The 27259-nt window shown below is 35.1% G+C and overlaps 2 protein-coding genes across 2 annotated transcripts in view; one reads left to right on the top strand and one right to left on the bottom strand.

The window, feature by feature from the left end:
- CWC27 (CWC27 spliceosome associated cyclophilin) overlaps positions 1 to 24835 on the bottom strand; it is a 254799-nt gene extending 229964 nt beyond the window's left edge. The window contains exons 1-7 of the mRNA XM_023210469.1: positions 24485 to 24835; positions 18910 to 19006; positions 11453 to 11565; positions 9499 to 9642; positions 7891 to 7989; positions 6845 to 6948; positions 4475 to 4544 (exon numbers count right to left, since the gene is read on the bottom strand). Of these exons, the coding sequence (XP_023066237.1) occupies positions 4475 to 4544; positions 6845 to 6948; positions 7891 to 7989; positions 9499 to 9642; positions 11453 to 11565; positions 18910 to 19006; positions 24485 to 24526 (669 nt within the window). The 5' untranslated portion in view covers positions 24527 to 24835. The remainder of the gene's footprint in view (positions 1 to 4474; positions 4545 to 6844; positions 6949 to 7890; positions 7990 to 9498; positions 9643 to 11452; positions 11566 to 18909; positions 19007 to 24484) is intronic.
- Positions 24836 to 24982: 147 nt separating this feature from the next.
- The window catches only part of SREK1IP1 (SREK1 interacting protein 1), a 45614-nt gene continuing 43337 nt past the window's right edge, over positions 24983 to 27259 (top strand). Inside the window, exon 1 of the mRNA XM_023210470.1 lies at positions 24983 to 25158. Coding sequence (XP_023066238.1) covers positions 25146 to 25158 — 13 coding nt within the window. The 5' untranslated portion in view covers positions 24983 to 25145. The remainder of the gene's footprint in view (positions 25159 to 27259) is intronic.

Below are 27259 nucleotides of genomic sequence, written 5' to 3' on the forward strand. Positions count from 1 at the left end.
AAAATACACTTCTACTTGGATTCTCTCCAGAATTTATCTCATGTAATCAAAAACAATTTCCCTTTTTCTAAGCCAGTAAATTCCAACAGTATTGTTCTTGTTACTCTATTTTCTGCAACTAAACTTACCTACTTGTCCATTACTTAAAGCAGACAAAAAAGTTAAATTCTGTAGATTTTAACTTTTTTAATTCTGTAGTGTGCCAAGATGTAATCGTATGTGAAGAATGAGTTGTTGGTGGGTAATAATGAGGCTGGGCTGCACAAGCCACTATCTAGGACTCTATGGGAATGCTCATGAAGGTCACTAGGCCAATTGTGTCAAGATTATGGCTTCCTACCCAAAAAGGCTGAGCTGATAATGAAATTTCTCACCAGCCCTCTAGATTGGGCATAAGGGCATAAGATTCTACATAATAGTTATGATCATATTAGAGAAATCTTATATTCTTTAGTTATCTGAGATTAAAATACCAGTTATAATGTATAGTATATTGTTCTATTTTAAGGCATTTGACTTTCAAGGACATTTTTCAATATTGTACAATAAATCAAAATTAAAACTATATCCTTATAACAGTAAGTGGGACATATTATTTTCATGTTCAGAAAGGAAAATTGAGGATCAGAAAGGCTAAGTTATCAAAGCTCACAGGGTGTCAGGGGAAATTAAAGTTTTAATATGAATTTATATGATCCCAAATCCATGTTATTTCTACTCTAGCACACTGCCACTCAAAGATGACGCAGACTCTATCTGCAACAAGCTCACAGCCCAGGACTCTACACAATTAATAAGTTATAAAGTAAAGGGTATAATGTTGGACTAGTGTATAATGCACACATAGCCATATGCTTCTTCTGTAATAAAGCAAAAAATATGTGTTTAAAAGGAAAATGTAAAGTATCACAAGAAAGGCAAAGGTTAGGTAAGAAAAAGAAGATTTTTAAAAGCTGGAAAAGACATTTAGAAAAGATGGCATTTCAGGTGTTGAAAACAAATACGACTTTGATATCCAGAGGTGGGATGGGACCTTTCAGGTGGGAAAAAGAACATGAACAAAAGGCACAAAAAATGGAAATGATAAGGTATACATATACAAATCATTCAGATCTGCTAAAAGTAGTGTCTCCTACATTTCCTTGGCATGAATTCCTCTAGAATTCATTAAAAGCACAGCTTCCCAGTCCCCTCGCTTGGAAATTCTAATTCAGTGGGTCTGAGATAAGGCCTAGGATTCTTAATTTTTAAAAAGTATGTCAAGTGATTTTTATCACCGGGAAAGTTTAACAAGTACTAGTCGAAAGAGCAGTGTTGGTGAAGAAGAGTCATGAAAGTTGAATCTTGAAATAATAGGACAAGAGATTTGGCCTTATTTCTATAGTAAACAGACAGTAAAAATAACATTTTAAGCTTCAGGAAGGCTTCTCTGGTAGTGGAAGGAATAGGAGAAGGGAGATGGGAGACCAGTCTATAGACTACCACACCAGTCCAGTCTAGAGATACTGAAGGCTGAACAAGGGTAGTAGCAACAATAAATTAAAAGGAAAAAACAGATTTGAGATACAGATACATCTTGGATAAAAAATTGCCAGGACAGTGCATTGAAAAAATATGTGAAAAAATCACAACAGAATCTAAAGTCCTTCTTTGGAAGATATTGACACCAGGGAATACAAAGTCACAAAATAAGAAGTTTGAGAAGAAAAAGATAGTGAGTTAAGACTTGGCCAGGGCTTGAGAAACTGGTGTCCAATAAACAGCTGGAGAAAAAAAGAGTAAACCAGCCTAGATATATAGACATGAGGGTCAGATACAAGCATTTGATGATAACTTTATTACAAAGCACCCCCTGTGAAAGAGCCAGATGAGAAAACTATGATGACACAATACTAAGATAATAATACTCCTTTGATAATGAATGGTATTTGGGTTGTAATTTTTTTGGCAGAGAGAAAAGATTTTACTCAGTCCTTCTAAAAGTGTTTAGAGTGTTTTTCAGGTTTAAGAAAGAATATAAAGAGCAAGACAGCACTATCTGTGGTGGTATCCTTGCACATTTCAATCTGAAATGCAAATTGCTTTTGGAGTATAAGTCCACAATATTCAGTATAATTTAAACATCGTTTTTCTACTTTGCACAGTAGAAAACAGCAGAAGGAACATAATCTTTGAACATTTAACACATGCTGCTGTTACAAATAGAAAAAATTCATACTAATTTCCTAATCAAGTCTATCTCAAAGTAATTGTGAACAAAATTTACTTTAGACTAGAAATTTAGTTTCAACAAAAAAAGCTGGCAGAAAAACTTTCTCCTGCGCTTGTTCTCCAAGGCCGCTTAAACTACTATCTAGGACCCTATGGGATTTAGGGAAGGACAACGGGCCAACTGCCTTCCCCAGCTGCCTTCTACCCTAGAATGCTATGCTACCAGTGAAATATCTCACCAACCTTTGAGATGTCTTGGGCTTGAAGGAGACAGCGTCTACAGCATTCATAATCATATGAGAGACTTAACTAGCTAAAAAAAACACCTCAGTTCAAAATTCTGATTCTACCACCTCTTAACTGCACGATTGTGGACGAGTGATTTAATCCTCCCTGAGTTTTACTTTCTTTATTCCACAAAATAAGGAAAATAATTATCTGTATTGCACGGTTGTTATAGGGATTACATAAAATAAATAGTATAGTTAGCAGATAAGAAAATAAATTACTGTAATGCAGTATGATAAATGCTTTGATGGGCATAGACAGATTATCATGGAAAGAAGTACCTAGCTTAGCCTGGGTGGGAGTTCAGTGGCAGGGAGAGGTAGAAGTAGTAGAAGGTGATAGTAGAGCTAAATCTTAAAGGAAAAACACTTTAAGGGGAGAGCACACTCCCAGCAAAAGGAAAAACAGGGGTGGGGGAGCTGTGAGGAAGGTATGGGTGTGCAAGGAAACTTGACATCTTTAGAAAACATCAATGAAAAGGAACCCTGACAATTTCCAGATCTAATATTCGTGGTTTTGTCCATTCACAAACATAACCACAGAATCATGACACCTAGTAAATCATTTTGATGAGGCATAAATTTGAATCATGAACAATGCAAGACTAGTAGTGCACTGACATCTAAAGAAGATGACTCTTCGGATATTGAGGTGACAGAGTGATTGGTGACATTAAGGAATTGGGAAATGAAGCTTTTGTAAAAAAATGAATTCAGTTTTGACATCTAAAGTAGAGACGTTTCCTAAAGCAGCTCTGAACAAGGGATAAGAGCCCAGGAGAAATATTTGGCCTTATCTCCTAGAGTTTAGAATGTTGGTGTATAGGTAAGTGGAAATTGAATCCATCCCATCAAATACATCACTCAAGGATACAATAAAAAGCAACAAAAAATTATGACCAAAACATTTCATATACACACCCATTTTAATTACATTTTAATGCAAGGGGTATTAAGTAGAATGCTTACTAAGTGTCCAACATTAGCCTACAAAAACCATGCTTACTAGTAAGGGAACATGTGGATAAAGAAGTAAAAATAATAATAATAATATGCTTTTAATTCAATGTTATTGTTAGAGTTGGTAAGAAATAGATAATTATGTTAAGCAAGTAAGGCTCATAGGTTATAAAGTTTTAATTACAACAATAAAGACTATGAACCTAATCCTTTAGGTCTCAGTATTCACTGATTTTCAAAAAAGAAAGGCATATCAGAACCTTTAGGAGTAGAAACCCTTGAAGATAGTTTTCTTGTAGTATACATACCAGAATTACTGCTCTAAACAATGGCAAGACACTGTGTTTCAGTAATGAGTATTATGATGCAAGCAATATTCAAGAAAACCACATGTAAAGGCCTACAGGAAGGACTAGCAGAATAAAAAGGCCAGGAGGGGCTACATAATTCAAGGACATGGATTTAATAGTTACAAAGACCTGGGTTCATTTCCCTGCTGTAGCTACTTATTGGTTATGTTACTTTGAGCAAATTATAAACTATAGCTGAATTTATTCATGAGTAAAATGAGGATAATAATACCACTGATCTCAAAGGGCTGTGATGAGAATGAAATAAACAAAATATATATAAAAAACATTAAAATGAATATAAGAGTTTTGGAATGTGACTGTTTATAACAGTAATGATAATAATCATTATCCTCTATCATACTACCTGAATAAACAGCAGTTAGGATCTGAATCATAAAGTCCAACCATTCAAAAAACTGCAAGTCTAGTTCAAACTGACTTTTTTAAAATGCCAACATTAAACATAAATGAACACTACAATTTTATGTGGATAATCTCAAAAGTTGCAAATATTACTGACTACAAATCAATTTACAAATCCAATGAACACTTACTGAGCCTGCCCCATGTAAACCCTGCTGTGCCAGATATAGCAGTAGATACAATAGTGAGTAAGATATAGACCCTAATCTCTTTTATAAGTTAGAACAAATTAGAGATTACCTGACTAACTCGATTTACTTCCTCCTCTTCTTCCTCAGCTTCCTCTCCAAATGAAAGTAAACTAAAATTTCTAGTCCAAAAAAAAGAAAGAAAAAGATAGAAAAAGTCAAATCAAACTTATAAATACCTTATTTTCAGAGCAAGAAAACAGAATTTACAAGAAGAAATACATTCTGACTGTTGTAAAAAAGACCATATTACTCAGTATTCAGCAGAAGTATTCTAATGATCTATATTTTCTGTATGTTACAGCTTTTGCCTCACAGCATCATGTTTCCCATATCATACTAACTTTTAATGACCAAAATCCCCCCGAGCTAAGGGATCCCTCCTGTACTGAGTCAAGCATGACAGAAATAATTAAGCTTTTTATATTTATCAAACTGGTAGCAAAATGGGGGTTTCTGAAAAACTAATAAGTAATATCCCTGAGTGCTACAAATAGGAAGTAATTAATCTAGTATTGGGCAAAATATTTTTTAATATTTTAAAATTAATATGTATACAAAATTGTCAGACCAAAAAAAAAATGAGCAATAAACAACTAAAATAGCCCACAAGGAGAAAAAACTACATTTGTCTCCTCTGATTCATCAAACAAAAGTAATCTCAAGTAAGATAAACAATAAGTTACTAAAACTCTCTCTCAAATAGAAAAATTAAAGATATGGCAGCAAAACAGATTTTTTTTCCCGCAAAACCTAGAAGCAAGCAATGACCAACATGTCATCCCTAACATATTTGCTGGAAACAAAAACAAAGTAAAACACACCAAAAAAAAATGACTTTAGAGTTTATTGTTAAGATAAATCATAGTGATGACATACTGTATGTGAATATAGTGACAGTGACCTTTCATCCAGAGATAGATTAATCAAAATAAGCTGATCAAAGAAATTTTAAAAATCAAATAAATAATTCCAATAAGCAGTCATTTTGCCATAAGGAATTAACTGCTTATTAAAGTGTCTGGTCATATCTGACAGTTTATAAAACAATTTAACTTTATATTTGTAGGATGTCAACGAAAAAGGCTAATAGGTATTGAATGTCTATACTACTGGGTGTTTTAACATACCTCTTCTCATGTAATCCTCATAACAACCAGAAGTTGAACTTATTCTAATCTCTATTTTATAGGAAGAGGTAACTGAAGCTTAGAAATTTGAATCCACTTTGCTTTTCATTAACTAGGTTTGGCAGGATTATATCTAGAATTGATCAAATCTAACAATTATAGGTACAATAAAATCCCTAATAAGGACCTACAGTTCAGTAAAAGAATATGTTGCAGTATATACAGACAGTATTAATAATGTAGAATATTGTCCAAAATAATGAAATTTATTTTTATTCCTATTCTTTGGAAAATTATCTTCTGGAAATAAACCAGAATACTGAATGAAACAGCTTTATATTTTAAAATGTTTACGATAAGATTATTTTTAATGGCACCAAAAAAGGATTGAAAAGTTAAATACAAGTTAAATTGCATAATGCAATCATGCAGCCATTAAAAATATTCTTTATACTTTTCTCTACTTTCTATTTATACTGAGTGAGCATATATTAATTTTAAAATAAGCAACAAAAGTTTCTCAATAAATCATTTATATAAATAATTGTTACAGGGATTATAAAATATGTATCTATTTATTAACACAGATTTCATATGAACAACTGAGATGACATGTTTGTAGCTTAAGTTTAAGATATACTGCACCTGAATACAAGAGTTGCTCATTTAGGAAAACAAACAAACAAACAAAAACCACACTAATATGGTTTGGGCTCTGTGTCCCCACCCAAATCTCATCTCGAGTAATTCCCATAATCCCCACGTGTTTTATGGGAGGGACCCTGGTGGGTGGTGATTGGATTATGGGGTGGTGTCCCCAAAGCTGTTCTCATGATACTGAGTGAGTTCCCATAAGATCTGATGGTTTTACAAGTGTTTGACAGTTCTTCCTTCACACTCGCTCGCTCTCCTGCTGCCTTGTGAAGAAGGCGCCTGCTTCGCCATCCTCCACGATTGAAGTTTTCTGAGGCCTCCCTAGCCATGCGGAACTGTGAGTCAATTAAACCTGTTTCCTTTGTAAATTACCCAGTCTCAGGTATATATTTACAGCAGTGTGAAAACGGACTAATACAACCACACACTCATAATTCCAATATCTCTCAGTCTCAGGCATGTCTTTATAGCAGTGTAAAAATGAACTAATACAACCACACACTCATAATTCCAGTATCTCTCTGGTTCAAACTGGCCTCTGCTTTGCTAGTAAACAATTACTATAAAAGGAAATAAAGTAAATTAAATGAATGAGTGTCATTTTTCAAGCTGAAGAAAAATCTCTCCACTATGATTACTTTGTGCCTTTGGGTTTCAATTTCTTTACTTCCTCCTCTGGTTTCTCTTTTTTCGGCCTTTTAATTTCCCTTGGAATGATGTCATCAAAAGGATTAAACAAAACCTATGAAAAAAATATTTTGAAAACATTATTCCATTTTTAACATTTCACAAAAAATTAAACCCAGTATGTAATTCCATTGGTATAGTGTCTATATTTTCCCCAACACAAACATTATTAGTATAGTGATACATATTTACTACACAACATGCTTCCGCTTACACGGCCAAATTGGATTCTCTCAATAATCCTATGTGCTATCAACTAAGGGATATTTTATCCCCCTTTTACAAAAGGGAAAAATATTTAAGAAAATGTAAATGATACAGAGTAAGCAAGACCAACTCAGATGCTTTGATTCCAAATCAAGTATTCTTATTTTTGCTTCCTCAATGAAGGATCACTTTTTTTTTTTTTTTTTTTTGAGACGGAGTCTTGCTCTGTTGCTGCAGAGTGCAGTGGTGTGATCTCGGCTCACTGCAACCTCTGCCTCTCAGGTTCAAGTGATTATCCTGCCTCAGCCTCCCCAGTAGCTGGGACTACAGGCGTGTGCCACCATGCCCAGCCATTTTTTTGTATTTTTAGTAAGCACAGGGTTTCACTGTGTTAGCCAGGACGGTCTCCATCTCCTGACCTCATGATCCAACCACCTCGGCCTCCCAAAGTGCTGGGATTATAGGCGTGAGTCACTGTGCCCAGCAGATCACTCTTGAATTACCTATGAAGTCACTTCTTTGGGCTAAATAAACCTAATTACTTTAACTTTCTATTATGAGGTAAGCTTTTCAGTCATTGGATTATCAGATAAAAGTTTCATCTTTGAATTAAAATCTTTAATTTAAAAAATTATTAACTAGAAATTGTGCCCAAATAAATCAGAGATAAAATTTGAAGTGTGATGTTTACTTAGTACAAAGTTTTCATCCAATAGTTTAAAAATACTAAGAATCAATTCCTCTTAAATGACAATTTAAGTGCTGTATCTCATAATAATAATGCTCCTACCTCACAGCTTTTTATTTTGTGTGGATTATGTGGTCTTTCTTCATCATCAATGTCTACTTCTGACAGCCGCAACATGTTATAAACTGTATCCCCTGTAACCTATCAAATTAAAAATATAATGTAATTGAAAAGTATTGCACCCATCCTTTGAATTAAGAGAAAACCTTTGAAAGTATTTTTCAAATAATTAAAAGGAAATTTCATATGATTACATAAAATATATACATTTAATAATGCAAATAAAGCAACTTTATCTTAAAGGAGAAAAGTGTGGATGGAGATCAATCCCTCAGTAAGTGTTTTGGAAATTTCCAATATATATTTAATGTAAGTTTTTATTAACAATATAATGCCAAATAATCTCTTACTGAATGACAACTTTTCATTCAAAGATCATAAACAAATTTAAACTTTGGAATAGGATAAAATAAGCAAATAATAACAATAACAATGTGGTAAATGCTTTAGAGACATTATCTCATTTGATGCTCACAAACATCCTAAAAGTAGGAACTATCATTATCCTTCTACAGATAAGAAAAATGAGGCTTAAAGAAGCTATAGAACCAACAGTGATGGCCTTTCTAACTTCTAACTATGCTACACATTGTCTCTGATGTGTTAGTTATATAATCCCAATTGTAAAAACTGATGCAGAATGGTAACTTAAATCTCATTTTATTATACACTCTTATTTTTAAAAAATAAATGGAGGGAATCTATAAACATCAGACAGACTGTGTTGGAGTGGCTCAAAAGAATGTGCCAACGCATATTTCTTAACCCATTGTTATTATTAATAAGTATTAACCAACAACATTGCAATATATGGTTTTAGTATGATTTCCTTCATTCAGTGTTTCTCAAGAGGTGTAAAACAACACCAAGCTTTCCAATTGCACTGAACTTGTTTTTTTCCCTTTCATCATCACAAACTCTAGTTTTGCCTGGCATATGGGGAAACCATTCTTACTGAACCAGCAGAGGGCGCTGACACACTAGTGATGTCTAATATGCCTAAGACTTCAAACATATAGAAATATATTTATGAGAAGGGAGAAGAGTGAGAGAAGAAAACCTTCAGAATCCCTTTTTAAAGGGAATTGTTGAAAATTCTATAGGAAGGATGTTCCCTAATATGACATTAAATGTGAGCAGGATTAAATAGGTACCATTCAAAGTAATATTTACAGTAAGAAGTTTCAATGTCAACACAAATTCCACTTTATACTTTAAAAAACCCATCATTAAGAAACTAAACTTTAAACTACTAAATGTTATTACCTAAATGTCTTTCCAAAAATGTAAAATCAATACTGGCTAAGTGGCACATTATTAGCTCATACCATTACTATGGTTTTAAAGAAGAAAAACACTAAAGTCACAACTAATGACTGAATTGAAAGATGCAAAAAAGAATTTAGCTGCTCCCTCATAGTGCACTATAATAGGAATATATTCCACCATTTTTGAAAAGAATAAACATATCCTATGGAATGTTTTGATGAAGGTAGCTCTTAGATAAGTTAATCATATGTATCTTAGAGGCCTAAGGAATAACATAAAACCAAAAACTGAACCACAGGTTTAAAATCACTGGACACTAACCTTTCCAAAGATGGTATGCTTATTGTTAAGTTCATCCGCTCGACCCAGTGTGAAGAAAAACTGGCTGCCATTATCATGAGAACCAGCATTTGCCATGGCAACCAGTCCTCTCCGATTAAAACGCAACCGTGAATGAAATTCATCCTGAAATGTAAAAAAGATCTAGTGAATATCCTCAGTTATAAGACCCATCATATGCAGTTATTCAACTTGACCCACAAGGTCCCGTACAACTTCTAATAAAAAATGCAGACATTTTACTTAATTGATTTTTGAGCACTTACTATTCTTTCAATGTTATTAAACTTGAATTCACTAGACTGTATTTTCTAAACATACTCATACAGAAATATACCCTATTTTGTGGAAAGCTGCTTAGTTATACCCAAAGGAAGAGTACCCAAGGTGGAATGGATGTCTAAGTTATTTCCCTATTCTCATCCCAAAGTCAGGTAAGCTTTTGAAATCTTCTCTTACTTCTCCCAGAAAACTACCTTTGAGCCCTTGCAGAGTCTTCAATTATTACTCCTTCCCATCTCATTCTAAATGTCATTAAACAATTGCTTTCTTCTTGTTTTTTAATTCAAATAATCTACTATTATTGTGTCATGTAATTTTACCGTGCCTTTTTAAAGTCCTAAGTTGAATCTTCTCTGAAATGGCACTTTATCTATTTGCCAGTTTTCAAAAGAGCAGGAACAAGTCTTTCTAAGGTGGTTTTCTCACCATGATAGGGCTACTTAACAAATATATTAGTCTCTTAGTTAACAGAATTTCCTTCCAACCTGATATTGAAGTCATTTATAAATGTAGCCATGTTATATCATAAATGCTTTCCACAAAGGAAGATTTTTTCCTTAATAAATAATTCTCAAGAGATCTGAACTCAATGGATCACAACTCTGTATACTGTATTCAAAATGACCTAATTGAAAAATGTAACAAGATAATTGTATTACCTGAAAATAATTAAGCAAAAATCTCAAGTTAGGAAGGAATTGTCAAAAACAACTATTTTGTTACACTAAATAAAAGAATAAAAGAATGCTTCCGACTAGACGAGGTACCTAAAATCATGAGAAGTCTTACTATGGTAAAATATAAAACAGTCTAAAAGTGACATCTGAGACTTTTAAAATAACTATTCCACATTTCTAAGGCCATTATCATCTGGAAATTAAAGCAAACAGTTCAAGTATTTTCTTCAAGAACGACACAATGACTTGGTAAAAGATGAAAGGAAAATGCAGACAATCTATTCCATTAGTATAAAAATGAATTTTTCAAAAACTCCCATATTTTAAGAGATAGCAATGTTTACTCACTCAAAGAACATGATATCGGTGCCATCAAATTAATAACAAACACAACTTTTAGCTTTTACTTGAACCTGCTATTGTTCTTAATATCTTCACTATGACATTAACTCTTTTTCTTCTTAGATCTATGTTGGCAGATAAGAAATAACTGACCTATTCTTGATTAAGGCATCTTTTACAGACAATTTATTTATTTATTTATTTATTTATTTATTTATTTATTTGAGGCAGAGTCTTACTCGGTCGCCCAGGCTAGAGTGCATTGGTGCGATCTCAGCTCACTGCAACCTCCAACTCCCAGGTTCAGGCAATTCTCCTGCCTCAGCCTCCTGAGTAGCTGGGATTACAGGTGTGTGCCACCATGCCCAGCTACTTTTTATAGTTTTAGTAGAGATGGGGTTTCACCATGTTGGCCAGGCTGGTCTCAAACTCCTGACCTCAAATGATCCGTCCCCCTTGGCTTCCCAAAGTGCTGGAATTACAGGCATGAGCTACTGCACCCAGCCTGATTTTTATATACTAATGTGAAATGTTTTTTCCTCTTGTGGAACACAATCATTTTCGATTAAGCAATCCAAACTGACTTGGAAATAATAACAACAAAAATAGTAATAAAAATAATAATTCAGTCTTACTTTGAATGGTGTTCCATAGATAGATTCTCCACCACTCCCTGTGCCAGTAGGATCTCCGCCTTGGACTATAAAACCAGGCACAACTCTATGAAAAATGGTATTGTCATAATAAGCTGAAAAAAAAAATAATTTATCAATGTCTAAAATTAATCATATCTACAGTTACCAAAATTAATACAGCTAGAGTCAAAAGATTTATTTTCCAGAATGTTAAATAGGCTCCCAAGCCAAAACCTTTTGTATCCTCCTTCTTATAAAATAGTTACTTCTCAAAGCAGCACACATTTCTACAGAAACCATCATTGTTGACTTTTTGTTTTTATTTCTAGGGTTCTCTCAAATTCTGGATTGGTTTTCAAAATAGAAATTAGAGAGTTCTGGCAGGAAGGAGAAGCAACATTGTGCCCCAGGAGACATTTGTCAATTTCTGAAAATATTTTTCAGAAATGGGGGATACTATTGGCATCTAGTGAGTAGGGGGCAGGATATTGCTAAACATCCTATACTGCAAAAGACAGTCCCCACAACAGAGAATTACCAGCCCAAAATGTCAACTGTGTGGAGACTGAGAAACCCCGGCAAAGATGAACACCTTATTTCCGACTGCTTCCTCTTTTCCTCACAGAAAATTAATTTACTAATATACAAACTCATAATATATCAAAATTACTTATTAGTTATAGGTATGAAACCATCAATACACCCTCCTCAAGAAACTCTGAATAAATAAAACAAATATAACAATACATACTTGAGTCCAATAAGTTCAATTGGTTTGCTAAATGATTGAAATAAATTATTCATATTTATATGTAATTCAAAAATATACAATTGGAGTATATAATTTAGAACTCATAAATATACAGGAGAGATTGCATATGACCTCCTATACTATATATTATCTGGAACCTAAAATCATTAGGGTACTTCATAGAAGAAAAGGAAGTTAACTCGGGAATGGCAGAAGCATGGCATCTCAGTGAGTCAAAGCATAAGTGAAAAATTGAGTGGGGAGCAGGAATTAGAGTTTGCCTGAATAAGAGAATTTACATTAAGAAGTAGCAATAATGGCCAACACACATAAGAAAAGATGCTCAATATTATTAGTCATTAGAGAAATGCAAATCAAAACCAAAATCAGATACTACTTCACACCCACTAGAATGGCTAATATCAAAAACCTTAAAAGAGTAAGTGTTGGTAAGGATGTGATGAAACTGGAACCCTTTTACATTGCTGGTGGGAATATAAAATAGTGTAAAAAGTTAAACACAGAATTAGCATGTAATCCAGCAATTATGCTTCTAGGTGTACGTGTATACAAGTAATATATATGTTTATATATTAATATATAGTTTTTAAGTGTAAATATATATAGTTCACATAAACAATATATAAGTAATTATAATAGTAGTTATAAGTAATTTTGATATATATTGTTTGATATATAAACAATATATATCACTTGCACATGATCAGATTTGCTTTTACGAAATATCATATATTTATATATATTGTTTCTCTATATATCCAAAAGAATCGATTGTTTACATATACATCCAAAATATATATATGTATATATATCCAAAAGAGTTGAAAACAAGTACTCAAATACTCACACACAAATGTTCATAGCAGCACTAGTCACAAGAGCCAACAGGTGTAAACAATTCAAATGTCTATCAATGGATGAATGGATAAATAAAATGTGATATATACATATGATGGAATATGACTGTAACGAAAAGGAATGAAAAACTGATACATGCTACAAAATGGATGAACTTCAAAAACATGCTAAGTGAAAGAACCCAAACACAGAGTCACATACTATCTGACTCCATTTATAAGAAATATCTAGAATAGGTAAATCTGCAGAGATGGAAAATAGATTGGTGGTTGCTGGGGGCTGTGGGTGGAGAAGGGGGATATTAGTCCATTCTCACACTGCTATGAAGAAATACTTGAGACTGGATAATTTATAAAGGAAAGAAGTTTAATTAACTGACAGTTCCACATTGGGCGGAGGCCTCAGGAAACTTACAATCATGGTGGATGGCAAAGGAGAAGCAGGCAGTTTCTTCAGGTAGCGGGACGGAGTGAGTGCAAGCAGGGGAAATGCCAGATGCTTATAAAACCACCAGATCTTATGAGACTCACTCATTATCACAAGAACAGTAAGGGAGAAAATGCCTCTATGATCCAACCACTTCCACCTGGTCCTGCCCTAGACATGTGGGGATTATGGGGATTACAATTCAAGGTGAGATCTGGGTGGGGACACAGAACTGAATCCTATCAAGGGGAGAATAGAGAATGACTGGGTTAATGGATACAGAGTTTTCTTTCAGGGTAATAAAGTGTTTTAGAACTATATAGAGGTGCCAGCTGCACAATACAGTGAATGTACTAAATGACACTGAACTGTACACTTAAAATGGTTAGTTCTATGTTATATAAACTTCACCACAGGTTTTTAAAAAAATCCTTTAAGTGGAAGGAAAGAAATTATTTTACATCACTGAAATTAGTTCTGTACTTACATTAGGTAAGCACAAGAGGAAAACATATGTAGTATGAAGTACTGAATAAACAAAAGCTATTATTTTTGTTGTTGTAAAAACAAACAAAAAGCAAGTAGCAACAATGCAGGTTGTGATTGAGCCAATTATTGAGTTAGGCAGACATGATTCAGTCACATGCTTAGGGTTACAAAGCAGAAAGATAGAAAGAGCACAGTTCCCTAAAGATTTCACTGAGCTTTCCTAAAGATTTCACCAGATTTCTTGACATAGAGGATGATAAATGTCTTTATTACTTAAATCATTTTAAGTTGGGTCTTCTATTACCTGCAACTGAATACAACCTGAATATAACTCATTCAATAAAAAATATTTATCAAGTATCTACTGTGGGCCAGGCATTTTACTGATACAATTACTGACATAATTTATAAAGTTCCTATTTTAGTGGCTTGGAAACACCCTCATAATTATTTATATTTGCAAAGCATAACCGGATATACAATGCACATTTTAAAAAATATAATCTGTATTCTAACAACTGTATTCAGTACACAGTATGTAAGAAGAAGTAGAAAGGAAGATCAGCTGACTTTGCTTACTCCCTTCTCCCAGTGCAGGGCAGTTGGGCTGTATTTACAAGAGCTCCCTGGTGCAGACCTGTTCCCTCTGGTTACAAATACACACTATAAAAAGCAAAAGGTCTAAAAGTATCTCTCCTATATTCCTAGGTAACTGTTTCATGAGTTACACTAACACTGCATGTAGCAGTCAGGAGTTTGAATCTTGCCTTTTGCTAGCTATATAATCTTAAACTCCATTTTCTCATAAATCTAATAACATAAATTAAGGCACAGTGTCAATCTGAAGATTAAATAATGTGAAAGCAAACTACACATTTTCAAATTCAACACAAATGTGAGGTCAAACTAGTATCTTCACTCAGATGCTACAAATTCATATTCAAATTTGAATATAAAATATACCCCAGTATATATCATATAATGAATATTCCTCTAGACCCATAATAAGCAGTCAACCAATACTTTTTGAGCACCGTGCACGTGATCAGATTTGCATTTTCAAAACATCATTCAAATACCCAGGGTGAATATATTAGAAAGAGACATGACTGGAGAGAGAGGGGGAGTGAGAGAGAGAGAGAACGAAAGAGAGAGCGCAAGTACATGCGACAGAGAGCCAGTCAGAGAATGCAAGCAAGCAACTACTGTCCTGAGAGTCATTACGTAACTATGGGTTATCTTGAGATACACAGACTCGAGAACTACTTATGAAGCAAGATTCATAAGACCCACATATATGTTACCTGTGAGGGAAAAAAGACAGGAAAGCGGTCTTTATTACTTGTGTTTTCCAATTTTACAATTTCGCCATTTTATTTCTTTTTTCCTATTTCCCATTAAGTATTTCAGTGATGCTGACTTTTTATTTTAAGATTTTCTTTATGACTTTCCTAGTTATATTCCTGTTGAATGCATGAAATTATTATACTATATATAAATGAGTAAAAATTTTCTATACTCTCTACAGTATAACTTTGTATTCTAACATAGCTGGAATTTCCAATATCCACAAATCTTCCATATCTACTATTTCAACTTCTTTGTAATTTATTAGTAATCACTATTGAACTATGCATTTATAGTTGTATTTATAGTTTATAATACCCTATAATATATTTTGCTGCTTGCAATGTTTGCTTTTCTTAAATTTTTATGTATCATCACAAGTATTTTGAAAAAGCTTTATTATTTCATTATGCATGTTCATAATATCCTCCTGAATGTTCTCCACTATTGAAAAAAGATACCTAAATGTATCTTAAAAAAAAATATGAAACAAAGTTCCTATTTGATTGCTGTCATTCTAGTATTTGTCACATAGTTTTTATTTATGGCTACAATAATATATGGGCATTATCATATATTTTGAATAATTACATTTCTTGCCCAAGTTTACAGAGGAATTTATATTTGCATTTTAAAGTAGTTATATGTATGGGGAGGGGGGAGGGGAGAGGGATTGCATTGAGAGTTATACCTGATGTAAAGGATGAGTTGATGGGTACTGACGAGTTGATGGGTGCAGCACACCAACATGGCACAAGTATACATATGTAACAAACCTGCACATTATGCACATGTACCCTAGAACTTAAAGTATAATAATAATAAAAAAAGAAAAAAAGAATAATAGATATTAATAAATCCCAGTCTTTTAAAAAAAAAAAAAAACAATAAAGTAATTGTACATTTCTTCTTCTAGAATCCTGTTTTGTGTTTAACTATGTAAATATTAACATTGATAACTTTTTATCTAACACTCATCTTGCGACCAGTCTGCACTATTTACTCCAGCCTCTCTGGTATTGTTTTTTAACAAATATTTCAGTTTTGTAAAGAAATTTGTTTTAACTTGTAGCATATTTATGCTTATATCTGTCACTCTAAAGAATTAGTAAACTATTATTAAAGAATAAAAGATAACCAATAAAGTGTGGACCATGATGAGACAAGAATGATGTAAAATAAAGGTGAAGAGAATAATAGTTACACAATGTATTAAACATTTTGATTTTCTTATCCACTTCTCCCTCTGCTCCCCACTTGTCTATAAAACAAACATAAAATTATACTCCTTCCTCACACTGTAGGAACTAATGAAATTATCAAAGCTAATAAGCTTCCCTTTCATTTCTTTATATCTTTTTGCCCTATTTTTTAATTGATAAATTTTTTAAAGTTCCATTCATTTTAAATGTCCACCTAACTATGCTGCAAAGACCAAAAATCTAAGATTAAGTCTGTATAAAGCAGATCTTTTGGTTTTGTAAAGGCTATAAACCATCCTTTGGCTATGAACATCATTTTAGTTGAGGGCCATATCTGAGACTGCACTCTTACTTGTTCATGTTTTTATTCATTTGCTTTTAAATTCCAGAAACCATGCTTTAAAAAAACTAATATGAGTGTTTCAAGATCTAGAAACATTACGACTCATCTAAATCATAGAAGCAAAGAATTAAATGGGGTTTTCTGGATTATATTTTTGAAACCTTGACTTAACTCACTTAGGAATATCTTTGTTTAAATCAATTTTCTTAGGCTGCATGTTAGCCTTTCCAATAATAATTCTATCTCTATTCAATTAAGAGGATTGGTGAATTTGATTAAGAGAATTATTCTGGTTATTTTTAAAATTATTTTTCTATTCTTTCTTCTTTCTCCTTGCATTATTATAAATAGGTGAATAATTGTTTGTTGTAATAATTGAGTTTCATTATCACCCAATTGAAGAACTTCATTTCTTCTTCACTGTCACATTGTATCCAGATGTTTTCTGCTTCTTCCATTCACCTGGTCATGGATTGCAATTTACCATTCATTCTTTCTAATGTTTTTGTAATTTCACTCTCCTTCTGTAAAACTTGAGCTTTTGAATCTTCAAAACTTCTTACCAGAAACAAATCTGACTTTTCCATGTCTCTTGTGTTTCTCAACTTGGTTAACAGATATTTGAGGCCTCTCTGACTGAACTACCTGACTGACTCTATTTCCTTCCTGCCTGCCATAGCAATTATTAATAATAGTCTTCGCAGATGTCCTTTCATTCTCTCTCTTTCTTTCTCTCTCCACCCCTCCTCACCTCTCTCTTTTGGAGGGGGGTTGGTATCTGGGTATTTTTCATTTCTTAAATCTTCACCTGGTAATTATGTTTGTCTGACTATTTAGAGAGCTCTCATCATACCATACTACTGGATTCTCTTTCACACCTTGCTTCTGGCCCAAAATGCTGTTTTCTGATACCTTGAATAAAACTGTCTCTAAAAATCAAATATAACTTAGAAGAACAAAGATTTGCCACCACTGGAGATATTCCAAACCATATGCAATGTATTCTAGAAGCCAACAAAAAGCTCTAAAAATGGAAGGTTTAGTTCCCTAAGAGAATACTCTGAAGGGAAAAACACTTAAGTGGATGTATAATTCTGCAGCATTTTAAAAAAAAGAAAAATAGTTACTTTATTACTCATATCTAAAAAAACTAGAGATAGTGATAATAATATCACTGGATGCTAGCTGGAAGGCTGTATGGAGAAACTAGAATTCTGAACATTTAAAAATGGGTAGACTTAAACGTAAAAATGGGAAGAAAAAGCGTATCAATAAAAGGGGAATTAGTATGAGGATATGTATGAAAGTGGAAATGGAAAGGAAATGCTTAGGAAATAATATTCAACTGAAACCATGTGGTTAGTGCAATGAGATAAAAAGTTGGATAGCTAGGAAGCCAAGCTGCCTGAGGATTGAAATAGCATATGAACAAGTAAGAGAGAAAAGAAATTAAAGTTGAAAGACAGGAAGGGGAGCAGGCAAGAGGCAATTACAGTCATACAGGTGAAAGGCAGACTTGGGAAGAAACTGGTAAATTTGGTTTTACACTGGTTTTGTTATAGCTAACAATGGAAGACTCCAGTTGAAAAGTCCACTAGGCAATTAGATATGAATATTAGTACTAGGAAGAGAAGAAATGACTAAATGTGGTAGTCATTTGGATTGAAGTAACAACTAGAGAGTGATGACAATAGAGAACTAGAGGCAATCTTGGGGAATACCCAATTTTAGAGAATGAAAGAAAGAAGTGTAAGATAGCAAAGAAGACCAAAGAGGATCACAGTATTATTTGTTGAGATAAATTGCTCTGTTAAAAGTATTCAAATTTATTTTGGGTAGTTTTTATCTCTTATCTCTACTTCGTGACACCCAGTTCAATACCATATCCTCATAGCAACACCTGTCACTCATGACCACTATTTAACACTAGTCTTCAATGTTTGTGAAGAAGACACTACAGTTTATTTTTAAACTGACAAAAATTTCTCCGGTAGAATAAAAGTCATAAGTTACAATTTACCTTCCAAACAAAGTTGGATAAAATTTCTGCAAGCTTTAGGAGCTTCTTTGGACCACAACTCTATGTCAATATCTCCAGCTGTAGTTTTCAATAAAACCTGTAGAAAGAATATTACATTTTATTAAATTATTATTTTGCTTAATAATCAGCTGAATGACTATTTGACTTGTAGCAATCACTAGTGAGTTTTCAATTTTAAAAGAAATATTAAAAATTGTGTTTGGCTTTTGTTGATATACTCAACAAAATGTCAAATATTCACTACAACTCATTGTACATTTAGATCTTTCAAAATACCATTTCAGAAAAAGTTTGGGATTTAAGAAAAAAAAAAAAGCATGTATCTTTTTTAATCACAGAAAAAAACTTCATTCATTTAAAAAACGATAATACCTAAAGTGAGTTCACTTGAGGCTAGGAGTTCAAGAAGAGCTTCGGCAACACAGAGAGACTCCGTCTTTAAAAAAATTTGTTTTAATTAGCCAGGCATGGTGGTGGTCCGTGCTATTTGGGAGGCTGAGGTGGGATCACTTGAGCCTGGGAATTTGAAGTAATAGTGAGCTATGATCATGCCACTATATTCCAGCCTGGATGACAGGGCAAAACCCTGTCTCAAAACAAAACAAAACAAGACAAAACCTCAATAATGCAAATTTGTTATAATCGAGTTTTCCCATTGCATCAACTCCAATAAAACTGTGTAGCCAATTAAAGAATAATGAACCCATTAAGTTGTGATATTATAATAAAATTTTATAATTACCCTTTTTAATTACCTTTTACTATCTCTGCTCATTTAACATCATGCTATTCCTAATTTACAAAGGAACATTCTTAATCTAACTCTGGTTTGTAATTTACTAAAATATTATGTCTTAAAATCACCTTCTATAGTAAATAGAATCCTTTGAAAGCCTTTCCACCAGCTCATAACAGCAGATACTCCTTGGTAGAACCAGAAACTTTGCAACAACTAAAACCTTCCCTGCTGGGCTCCCAGGAAACAGTTTATAATTGTCTTATTTGTAACCACAAATAACCAAAAAGAATGTTAGGCTCTAAATTTGAACATTGTGGCACTGCTGGAAACCAATTTCTCCAGTATTACTTCTTTTTTTTTCTCCCCTAGTATACCAAAGTAGATCAGTGTCAATAATTTGTGATCATCACAATCTTTTAGAATGCTCTTGCAAGTAAAGGGTATGCAATGAAACTGTTCAAATACATGAGCCTGTTTCTCATGGAAAGTCAGTGTCATCGACATTAAGTCACATTTCACCACCCCAAAAAGAAACCCTGTATCCATTAGCAATTACTCCCTATTTACCCCTACTCCTACACTCTGGAAACTATTAATCTACTTTCTGTCTATGTAGATTTGCCTATTAAACATTTCATATAAATGGAATCATACAATATGTGGCCTTTTGTGTCTGGCTTCTTTTACTTAGCATAATGTTGCTTTCAAATTACATAGGGCTTTCAGTTCTACACATCTAGTTTTTAAATGTCTTGAAAATCACAATGACTTTATACTCTTACTGGTAAATATTTCAAGACACAATATATATTTAAGGCAAAGTTCACCATTAAAAATAATAAATAGAAATCCATATTTACAATGGTTTTCATAATAATTTCTGATTTTTTTGACAGACTTCCCATGCTGAGGTATCAGGTCTATCATGTTCTTATGATTTGCTAGTTTATATTATTAATATTATTTTCAATAAGAAATTTGTGACGGCTGGTTAGTTAATCTAAATACTACGGTCTATAAATCTATTTAGCTAGTCATTATGAAAAACTACATCACAACGCCAAAAAAGTGCCTTTTTTTTTTTTTTTTTTTGAGACAGAGTCTCGCCCTGTTGCGCAGACTGGAATGCAATGGCACAATCTTGACTCATTGCAACCTCTGCCTTCCAGGTTCAAACAATTCTCCTGCCTCAGCTTCCCGAGTGGCTGGGATTACAGGCGCGTGCCACCACGCCGGGCTATTTTTTTGTATCTTTAGTAGAGATGGGGTTTCACCATGTTGGCCAGGCTGGTCTCGAACTCCTGATCTCATGATCCGCCCGCCTCGGCTTCCCAAAGTGCGGGGATTACAGGTATGAACCACGGCGCCTGGACATTTTTTTTTTTTTTTTTTTGAGATGGAGTCTCGCTCTGTCTCCCAGGCCGGAGTGTAGTGGCGCGATCTCGGTTCACTGCAGCCTACACCTCCCTGGTTCAAGCCTCCTGAGTAGCTGGGATTACAGGCGCACACCATCATGCCCGGCTAAATTTTTTGCATTTTTTTAGTAGAGACAAGGTTTCATCCTGTTGGCCAGACTGGTCTCAAACTCCTGACCTCAGGCAATCTGCCTCAGTCTCCTAAAGTGCTGGGATTACAGGCGTGAGCCACTGAGCCTGGCTGTCATCTTTTTATATATATTAAATAATGCATTTAAACAAACGAAAAAAATACAAATATATATAGATTTTCTTCCCACAGCTCATGGATGGTTTTGCACATCCACTGAAGTATGCACTTACTGGTTTAGAAACCACTGCTCTAATGAACACACTAATTACATCATCCCCCCCCTCCACAGGCTCTGGAATCAGGATGCCCAAATTCAAATACTGGCCCTTCCGCTTACTAGCTTTGTTACCTTGCGCACACTATCTGACATCTCTGTCACTTAATTTCCTAATCTAAAAACAGGGATAATAATATCTTTTAGGATTTCTGTGAGGACAAAATGAGCTATAATACATAGACTGCTTAGAAAAGCACATGATAAATAATAAGTGCTCAAAAAATGATAGTCATTATTACCTTTTTTTTTTTTTTTTTTGGCTAAAGGCAACTTACACCTAGTAAAAAGAATGCATATATAATCAGGCCACCTTGTTCACCAGGGTTGCTTAATCTTTTCATTAATAAGCTACTGAATTAATAAAGAAGGTATATGGCTCCTTCCTCCTCTGGCCATACATTCTCTTCAGCCATCCCTACTTTGTAGGCCTCCTTGGCTCTTTCTCTTAAAATTCCCAATTAATACTTTGACAATATCATGTTTCTTATAAACATATATGCAAATATACTTATAAAGCCATTTTGATTTTCAATACATTTAAAAACTAAGTGTGTACAACAATAAGACAGACCCCTATCATTTGAAAGCAACATTATGCTAAGTGAAGAAGCCAGACATAATTTAGAATAAGTGATCATAATATGTGGAAATTTCATCTTCAGAGAATTACCTCTTATGCTTAAAAAATTTCTATCAAGTACTATATTTCTTTGCCTCATCTTCGGGGGCTAGGGTTACAGCAAAATACAGAACATTTATGGACAACCAGGGACCAAGCACTGATATCATTATCAATTACTTCCCAAGCTGATACTAAGCTCTTTGAAGGGAGGAATTTTGTCCCATTTACTCTGAATGTCTCTGTACCCTTTCAGTACCTAATGTACCATTAGATAGTAAAGGCAATAAACATTCATTGAACAGACGTATTACATTTGCTTCAAATTCTTCACACACCAAATTTTTGTCCACACTCTCAACCTTACAGAACTTAGAAGCTTTAATATCTTTGATGAGCCTTATAGTGGAAAAAGTCCCAAGTTGTTTTTGGATGAAAACGTGGGGTCTTGTGTTATCATTCAGCCCATTTCTGTTCAGAAGACAGTATTTGTCACATTTTGTAGTTAAACATTTATTTGCATGATTATTCAGTCAATGTATACTTCACTCAATTAACTCATGATAACTCAGACAATGTGGTTTTTTCCTTTCCATTGTATCCCTAAAACCTAGCATAGAGCCTGGCAATTGATTTGCTCAATCATTATTTGTTGAATGAATAATCTATTCAGGAATGTATCCTTGTTAAAGCTTTTCATCTATATGACCACGTCAAATCTTCCTTTAGAACAAAGCAATTAAGTCTGTCCTTGACCAGCAGCAGTGTAACCTCAAACTCACTGATGCTTAATACTCCTCAAAAACTAAGAAAAATATAGTATTAATTCATCCATCCATGCGTTTATTCAATATATATCTGAACTCCTTCTATCATGTATCAAGTACTGTTCTAGATGCTTGTCTCTGCCCTGATGTTCCTTGCATTCTATAGGGGGAAGGTAGGAGGAAGGATAAAGTAATACTAAATAATTAATAAATACCATGGAAAAAAACTAAAAAAGTTAAGGGGGCCAGAGAATATTGGGATGCAAGGCATGATTGAAATTTGCTATTTCATAGAAAGTAGATAAGAAAGGACTCTTTGCTAAGGTCAACACTTGATTAGATAGAGGAATAGCAAGTGTGAAGGCCCTGTCTGGCAGTATAGTAAATCTATTCAGTCTCTACTAGTGTTTATTAACTGGGGGTGATACTGCCCTCAAGAAACATTTGGAAATAGGAGGAGGTAGGTATTTTGAGTTTTCACATTGATATTAAATAAGATAGGTGAGGGGTGGGATGGACACACTAACCTACAATGCCCAGGAGAAGTTCAAAGAATTGAAAGAATTGAGCTGCCCAAAATACCCATTAAATTTTTGCTGGGAATTACAGCATTTTTGGTTTTGCTTTTAAATTGCTCTCATTATATTATCAAATGTCAATGAATAAAAGACTGTATAAATTATTTATGATGCAATCATGTAACAAACAGGATGGTATGTTGTGTAAATTTAACTTATCTTAATTCAACTATATACTTTCAATCTCATTTTCTCCAATGTGCTGATTCATCAAATTTCATATGAGATAGGCTAGGTCTCAATTTAAGAATTCAGGTGACATTTATTCCACAACGGACTCTTCTGCCTTGTACAGTATACAAACACCTTGGATGGGAATTGGCATACATTAGCCATCAAATCAATTAGAGAAACCTTTCCCCATTCTAATGTGGTAACAGTTCCCATCTCCCAATTTCTCTGACTGACAGTCATCTCAGGTTTTACAATCAGCTCAAAAGATACCTTTTCCATGAGGTTTTTCCTAACTTTCCCAGTTGTTCACTACTCAGTACCGCCATAGCAACCTGATCTCTTCTCCACAAGCACGCTTATCAGACATACAGGCTTTTGTTTACCTGTCTCACAAACTAAACTATAAGCTCTTCCGGGAAAACAACTACCTTACCCATCCATCTTTGTATCTCCGGCGCCTAGTACAGTGCACAGTGCCTAGCAGGCGTTCAATTAATGATTGCAGAAGAAATGAAGAACGACCTCCAAGTTAAGCAAAGAATATATCAAACTCAAAAATGTACGTTTAAAAACCTAAGACTCTAGAAATAGGCTGCATGAGCTGGGTTAAAGCAGAAAATAGGACCGGAATGCTAGTAGGTAGAGAAATCTCCACCTGACTTTTTCAAGTACGTCCTGAAAAGTATCAACTTCAGTGTTTCGATGCAACATTGGCCACATGCAGGAGTAAAGATAACACTTCTCATGGTCTCTTCCTACCACGAGAGCCCGAAACCCATCCCCCCACCCCAAATCCGGGAAATCTCACTTTGGGGATCCCAGGACCCCAAGTTCCCTAGATGAGGCTCTCACCTTCCCATTCGTGGGAGGCTCCTGGATGTAGATGTTGCTCATCCTGGTCAGTACAAAGGACTTTGCTCCTTATGAGGGATGAGAGCGGACGGCCGGTCACTAAAGCTGTCCGCCGACGAGTACACTCTTCCTTAAGTCGAGTGGTGCAGGAAAGCTTCAGTTTGTCAGTATCACGCAAGACGGGGACACCAAACACTACCCTTGCCCAAAGGAGCCCCTCACGGACGCCGCCATGTTGTTACCGGACCCGAGCACCGCTAACCCTGAGAAGGGTTATTCCAGTGTACTCCAGGGAACGAGAGAAGTCTGTAAAGTTATTATAGCTTAATGTAACTTGTGTTACAATATTAGAAGGGACACTTCATAAGTCTTGGCGGTGTTTACACTACTCGCGTGTGCAGATCAAACTGAACCCCCCCAAAGAACTACCAGTAATGGTTCGGACCATGTGTCTTCTGCAATATGACTCGTCCGGAAACTGCATCCGCGTCTACTGGTTCTGCTGCCGCTAGAAACGTACAGGGCCTTCCTCACCGTAGCGAAGGTGCTGCTGCGCTGGGGGAAGGAAAACGGCGCTTTGGCTGTGCCTTGTTCTCGCAGCTGGCGGGAAGCAAGCGCCACTTCGAAAGCCGGAGGCTCAAGTGACCCCTGTTACCATATCATGGCAGTCCCAGGTAAGGAGCAATTACAGGGCCTCTGCGTTCGAGATCCGAAGGGAGCGCAAGGGAGGGTAGGGTAGGGTGCGGGGTGTGGGGATCAGCCCCCATGGGGATTTAGGCGGAGGCCTTAAAATTCACAGGTTTGTTTTGTTTACATGAAAAAGTTTACACTCCAAAGATGCACTCTGAAGGAAAGAAAGTAAACTGTCTTTCCCCTGGAGCCAAGCCCCAGCTGCATGGGATTACAGGGAAAGTGTATTGTGGAAGGGAGGGAGGAGGGAGAAACTGTAACTGTGGGCCTAAGGGGGCTAGCAGCCAAGAAAAACTACCTTAACTGTGGTATGGCTTAAAACTAAAATTTGAAGTGGGAACACTTGGCCGACCCAGGTAACCAGAGGTGTCCTAGAAGTCGCTAGGACCCACCGGGTGTCCGGGTTCTACTCCTAGCTCTTCCTGTTGTATGTAGCTGCTTCGTGGCCATAGATTGGTCGCTTTGTGCTTCTGGGCCTCAGTTTCCTTATAAAAAGAAGGAGCTTTGTTGAATTATATATAAGATTTATTCTAACTCTCAAATTCTGTGTCCAGAAGTTACTGACCTAAAAACGGTGAACTCTGCAGAATAATTACTTAAAAGATTTTCTCGTCCTCAACTACCAGCTTACTTGGAAGTTCTAGTAGCTGAGAGCATCTCCTCAAACCGGCTTTGCCACTGCAGAACAGTGGTTGCAGGAGACATTTTCAGAAATATACGCTCCTACACCCCACCTCCCAACTTGGAAATTCACAGTGCACCTTAGTAATAGAAAAGATTCTGAGAATTACTATGGTTCAGAGCCCTTTGTTTAAACCTGCCCTTCCCAGTATTATTTGACCAGATTCTTTGTTCTGTGGCAGCCTTTTTGAACATCTTTCTACAGATAGGTGTTACTGGAACACTGTGTATTTGTACTAACTGCAGTTTGCGGAGGAATACATCTGGCACTGTGAGAGAGGAAATATATACTCTTCATTAAGCCTACTGTGTGCCAGACACTGGTACTAGGCATTGAAAATACAGTGGTGAGCAAGGTAGACATGGTTACGCTTCACACAGAACTTAGAATTTAGCAGTGAAGAGAGAGAAATTTATACAAAGTGGGGCAAGTGCCATGACAAGGAAAATACAAGGCCTTAGGATGCACAAAGTTAGGCCACCAGACACATACAGGATGGGCAGAAGGACTTTCCAAAGGATGTAGCACTTAGGAGGTGATCTAAATTGTAGGAGGGGTGGCTTGAAGGGAGAGGAGACTGCAGTTGGAGGAACAGGATACGTAAAGGAAGAGGAAATATGTGAGAAGAGGAAATGAAAGATGTTATTGGATGGAACTCAAATACAAATGGGAGATAAGTGAGAAATTAAGTAGAGCGATAGTAACTGTAGTAAATATTGACTAATATTTATGTGTCAAATATGTCAGATACTGTATCAAACATTGTATTCTATCTCATTTAATATTCATAACTGCACTTTGAAATGAGTATTAATATTCCCATTTTACAGATGAGGACACTGAGGGACAAAGAAATCCAGTAATTTGTCTATTATGAGACAGCTGGTAAGCAAGAAGTCAGTCTGGTTCCTCTAGACCTCGAGACTGTGCGCTTCATTCATTTTGCCATCGTATAGATTAACTTCCAAGGTAGTTTCCAGTTCTTTAAGGACCTGTAGACCATGACAAGAGGTTTGGCGTTATCCTACGAATGGTAGGAAGCCATTTAAGGATTTTAAAGCAGATTCACATTTCGGAAAGATAATTCTGGCTAGAAAGTAGATTGGAGACAAAGTTTACCAGTTAGGAGTAATTCTGGTGAGTTATGATAATGTGTGGCTAAGATGTGGTCTCAATAGGTAAGGAGAGAAGCGGATAAATTGAAGATACATTTTTGATGGTAGAATCACTAGGAGTTGATGATTGATTCAATATGGGTAGGTAAAAGAGAAAATGAGGTTCACCTGGGTTTTACTGTTAAGCAATTGGGTGGGGCTATTTACTGATATGACAACACCTCACAAGGGGCAGGGGTTAAGGGGATGATGACATCTTATTTGGGGCTTGTTGTGTTGAGGCTAGTC

The sequence above is a fragment of the Piliocolobus tephrosceles genome, chromosome 4, assembly GCF_002776525.5.
Source record: "Piliocolobus tephrosceles isolate RC106 chromosome 4, ASM277652v3, whole genome shotgun sequence".
NCBI lineage: Eukaryota > Metazoa > Chordata > Mammalia > Primates > Cercopithecidae > Piliocolobus > Piliocolobus tephrosceles.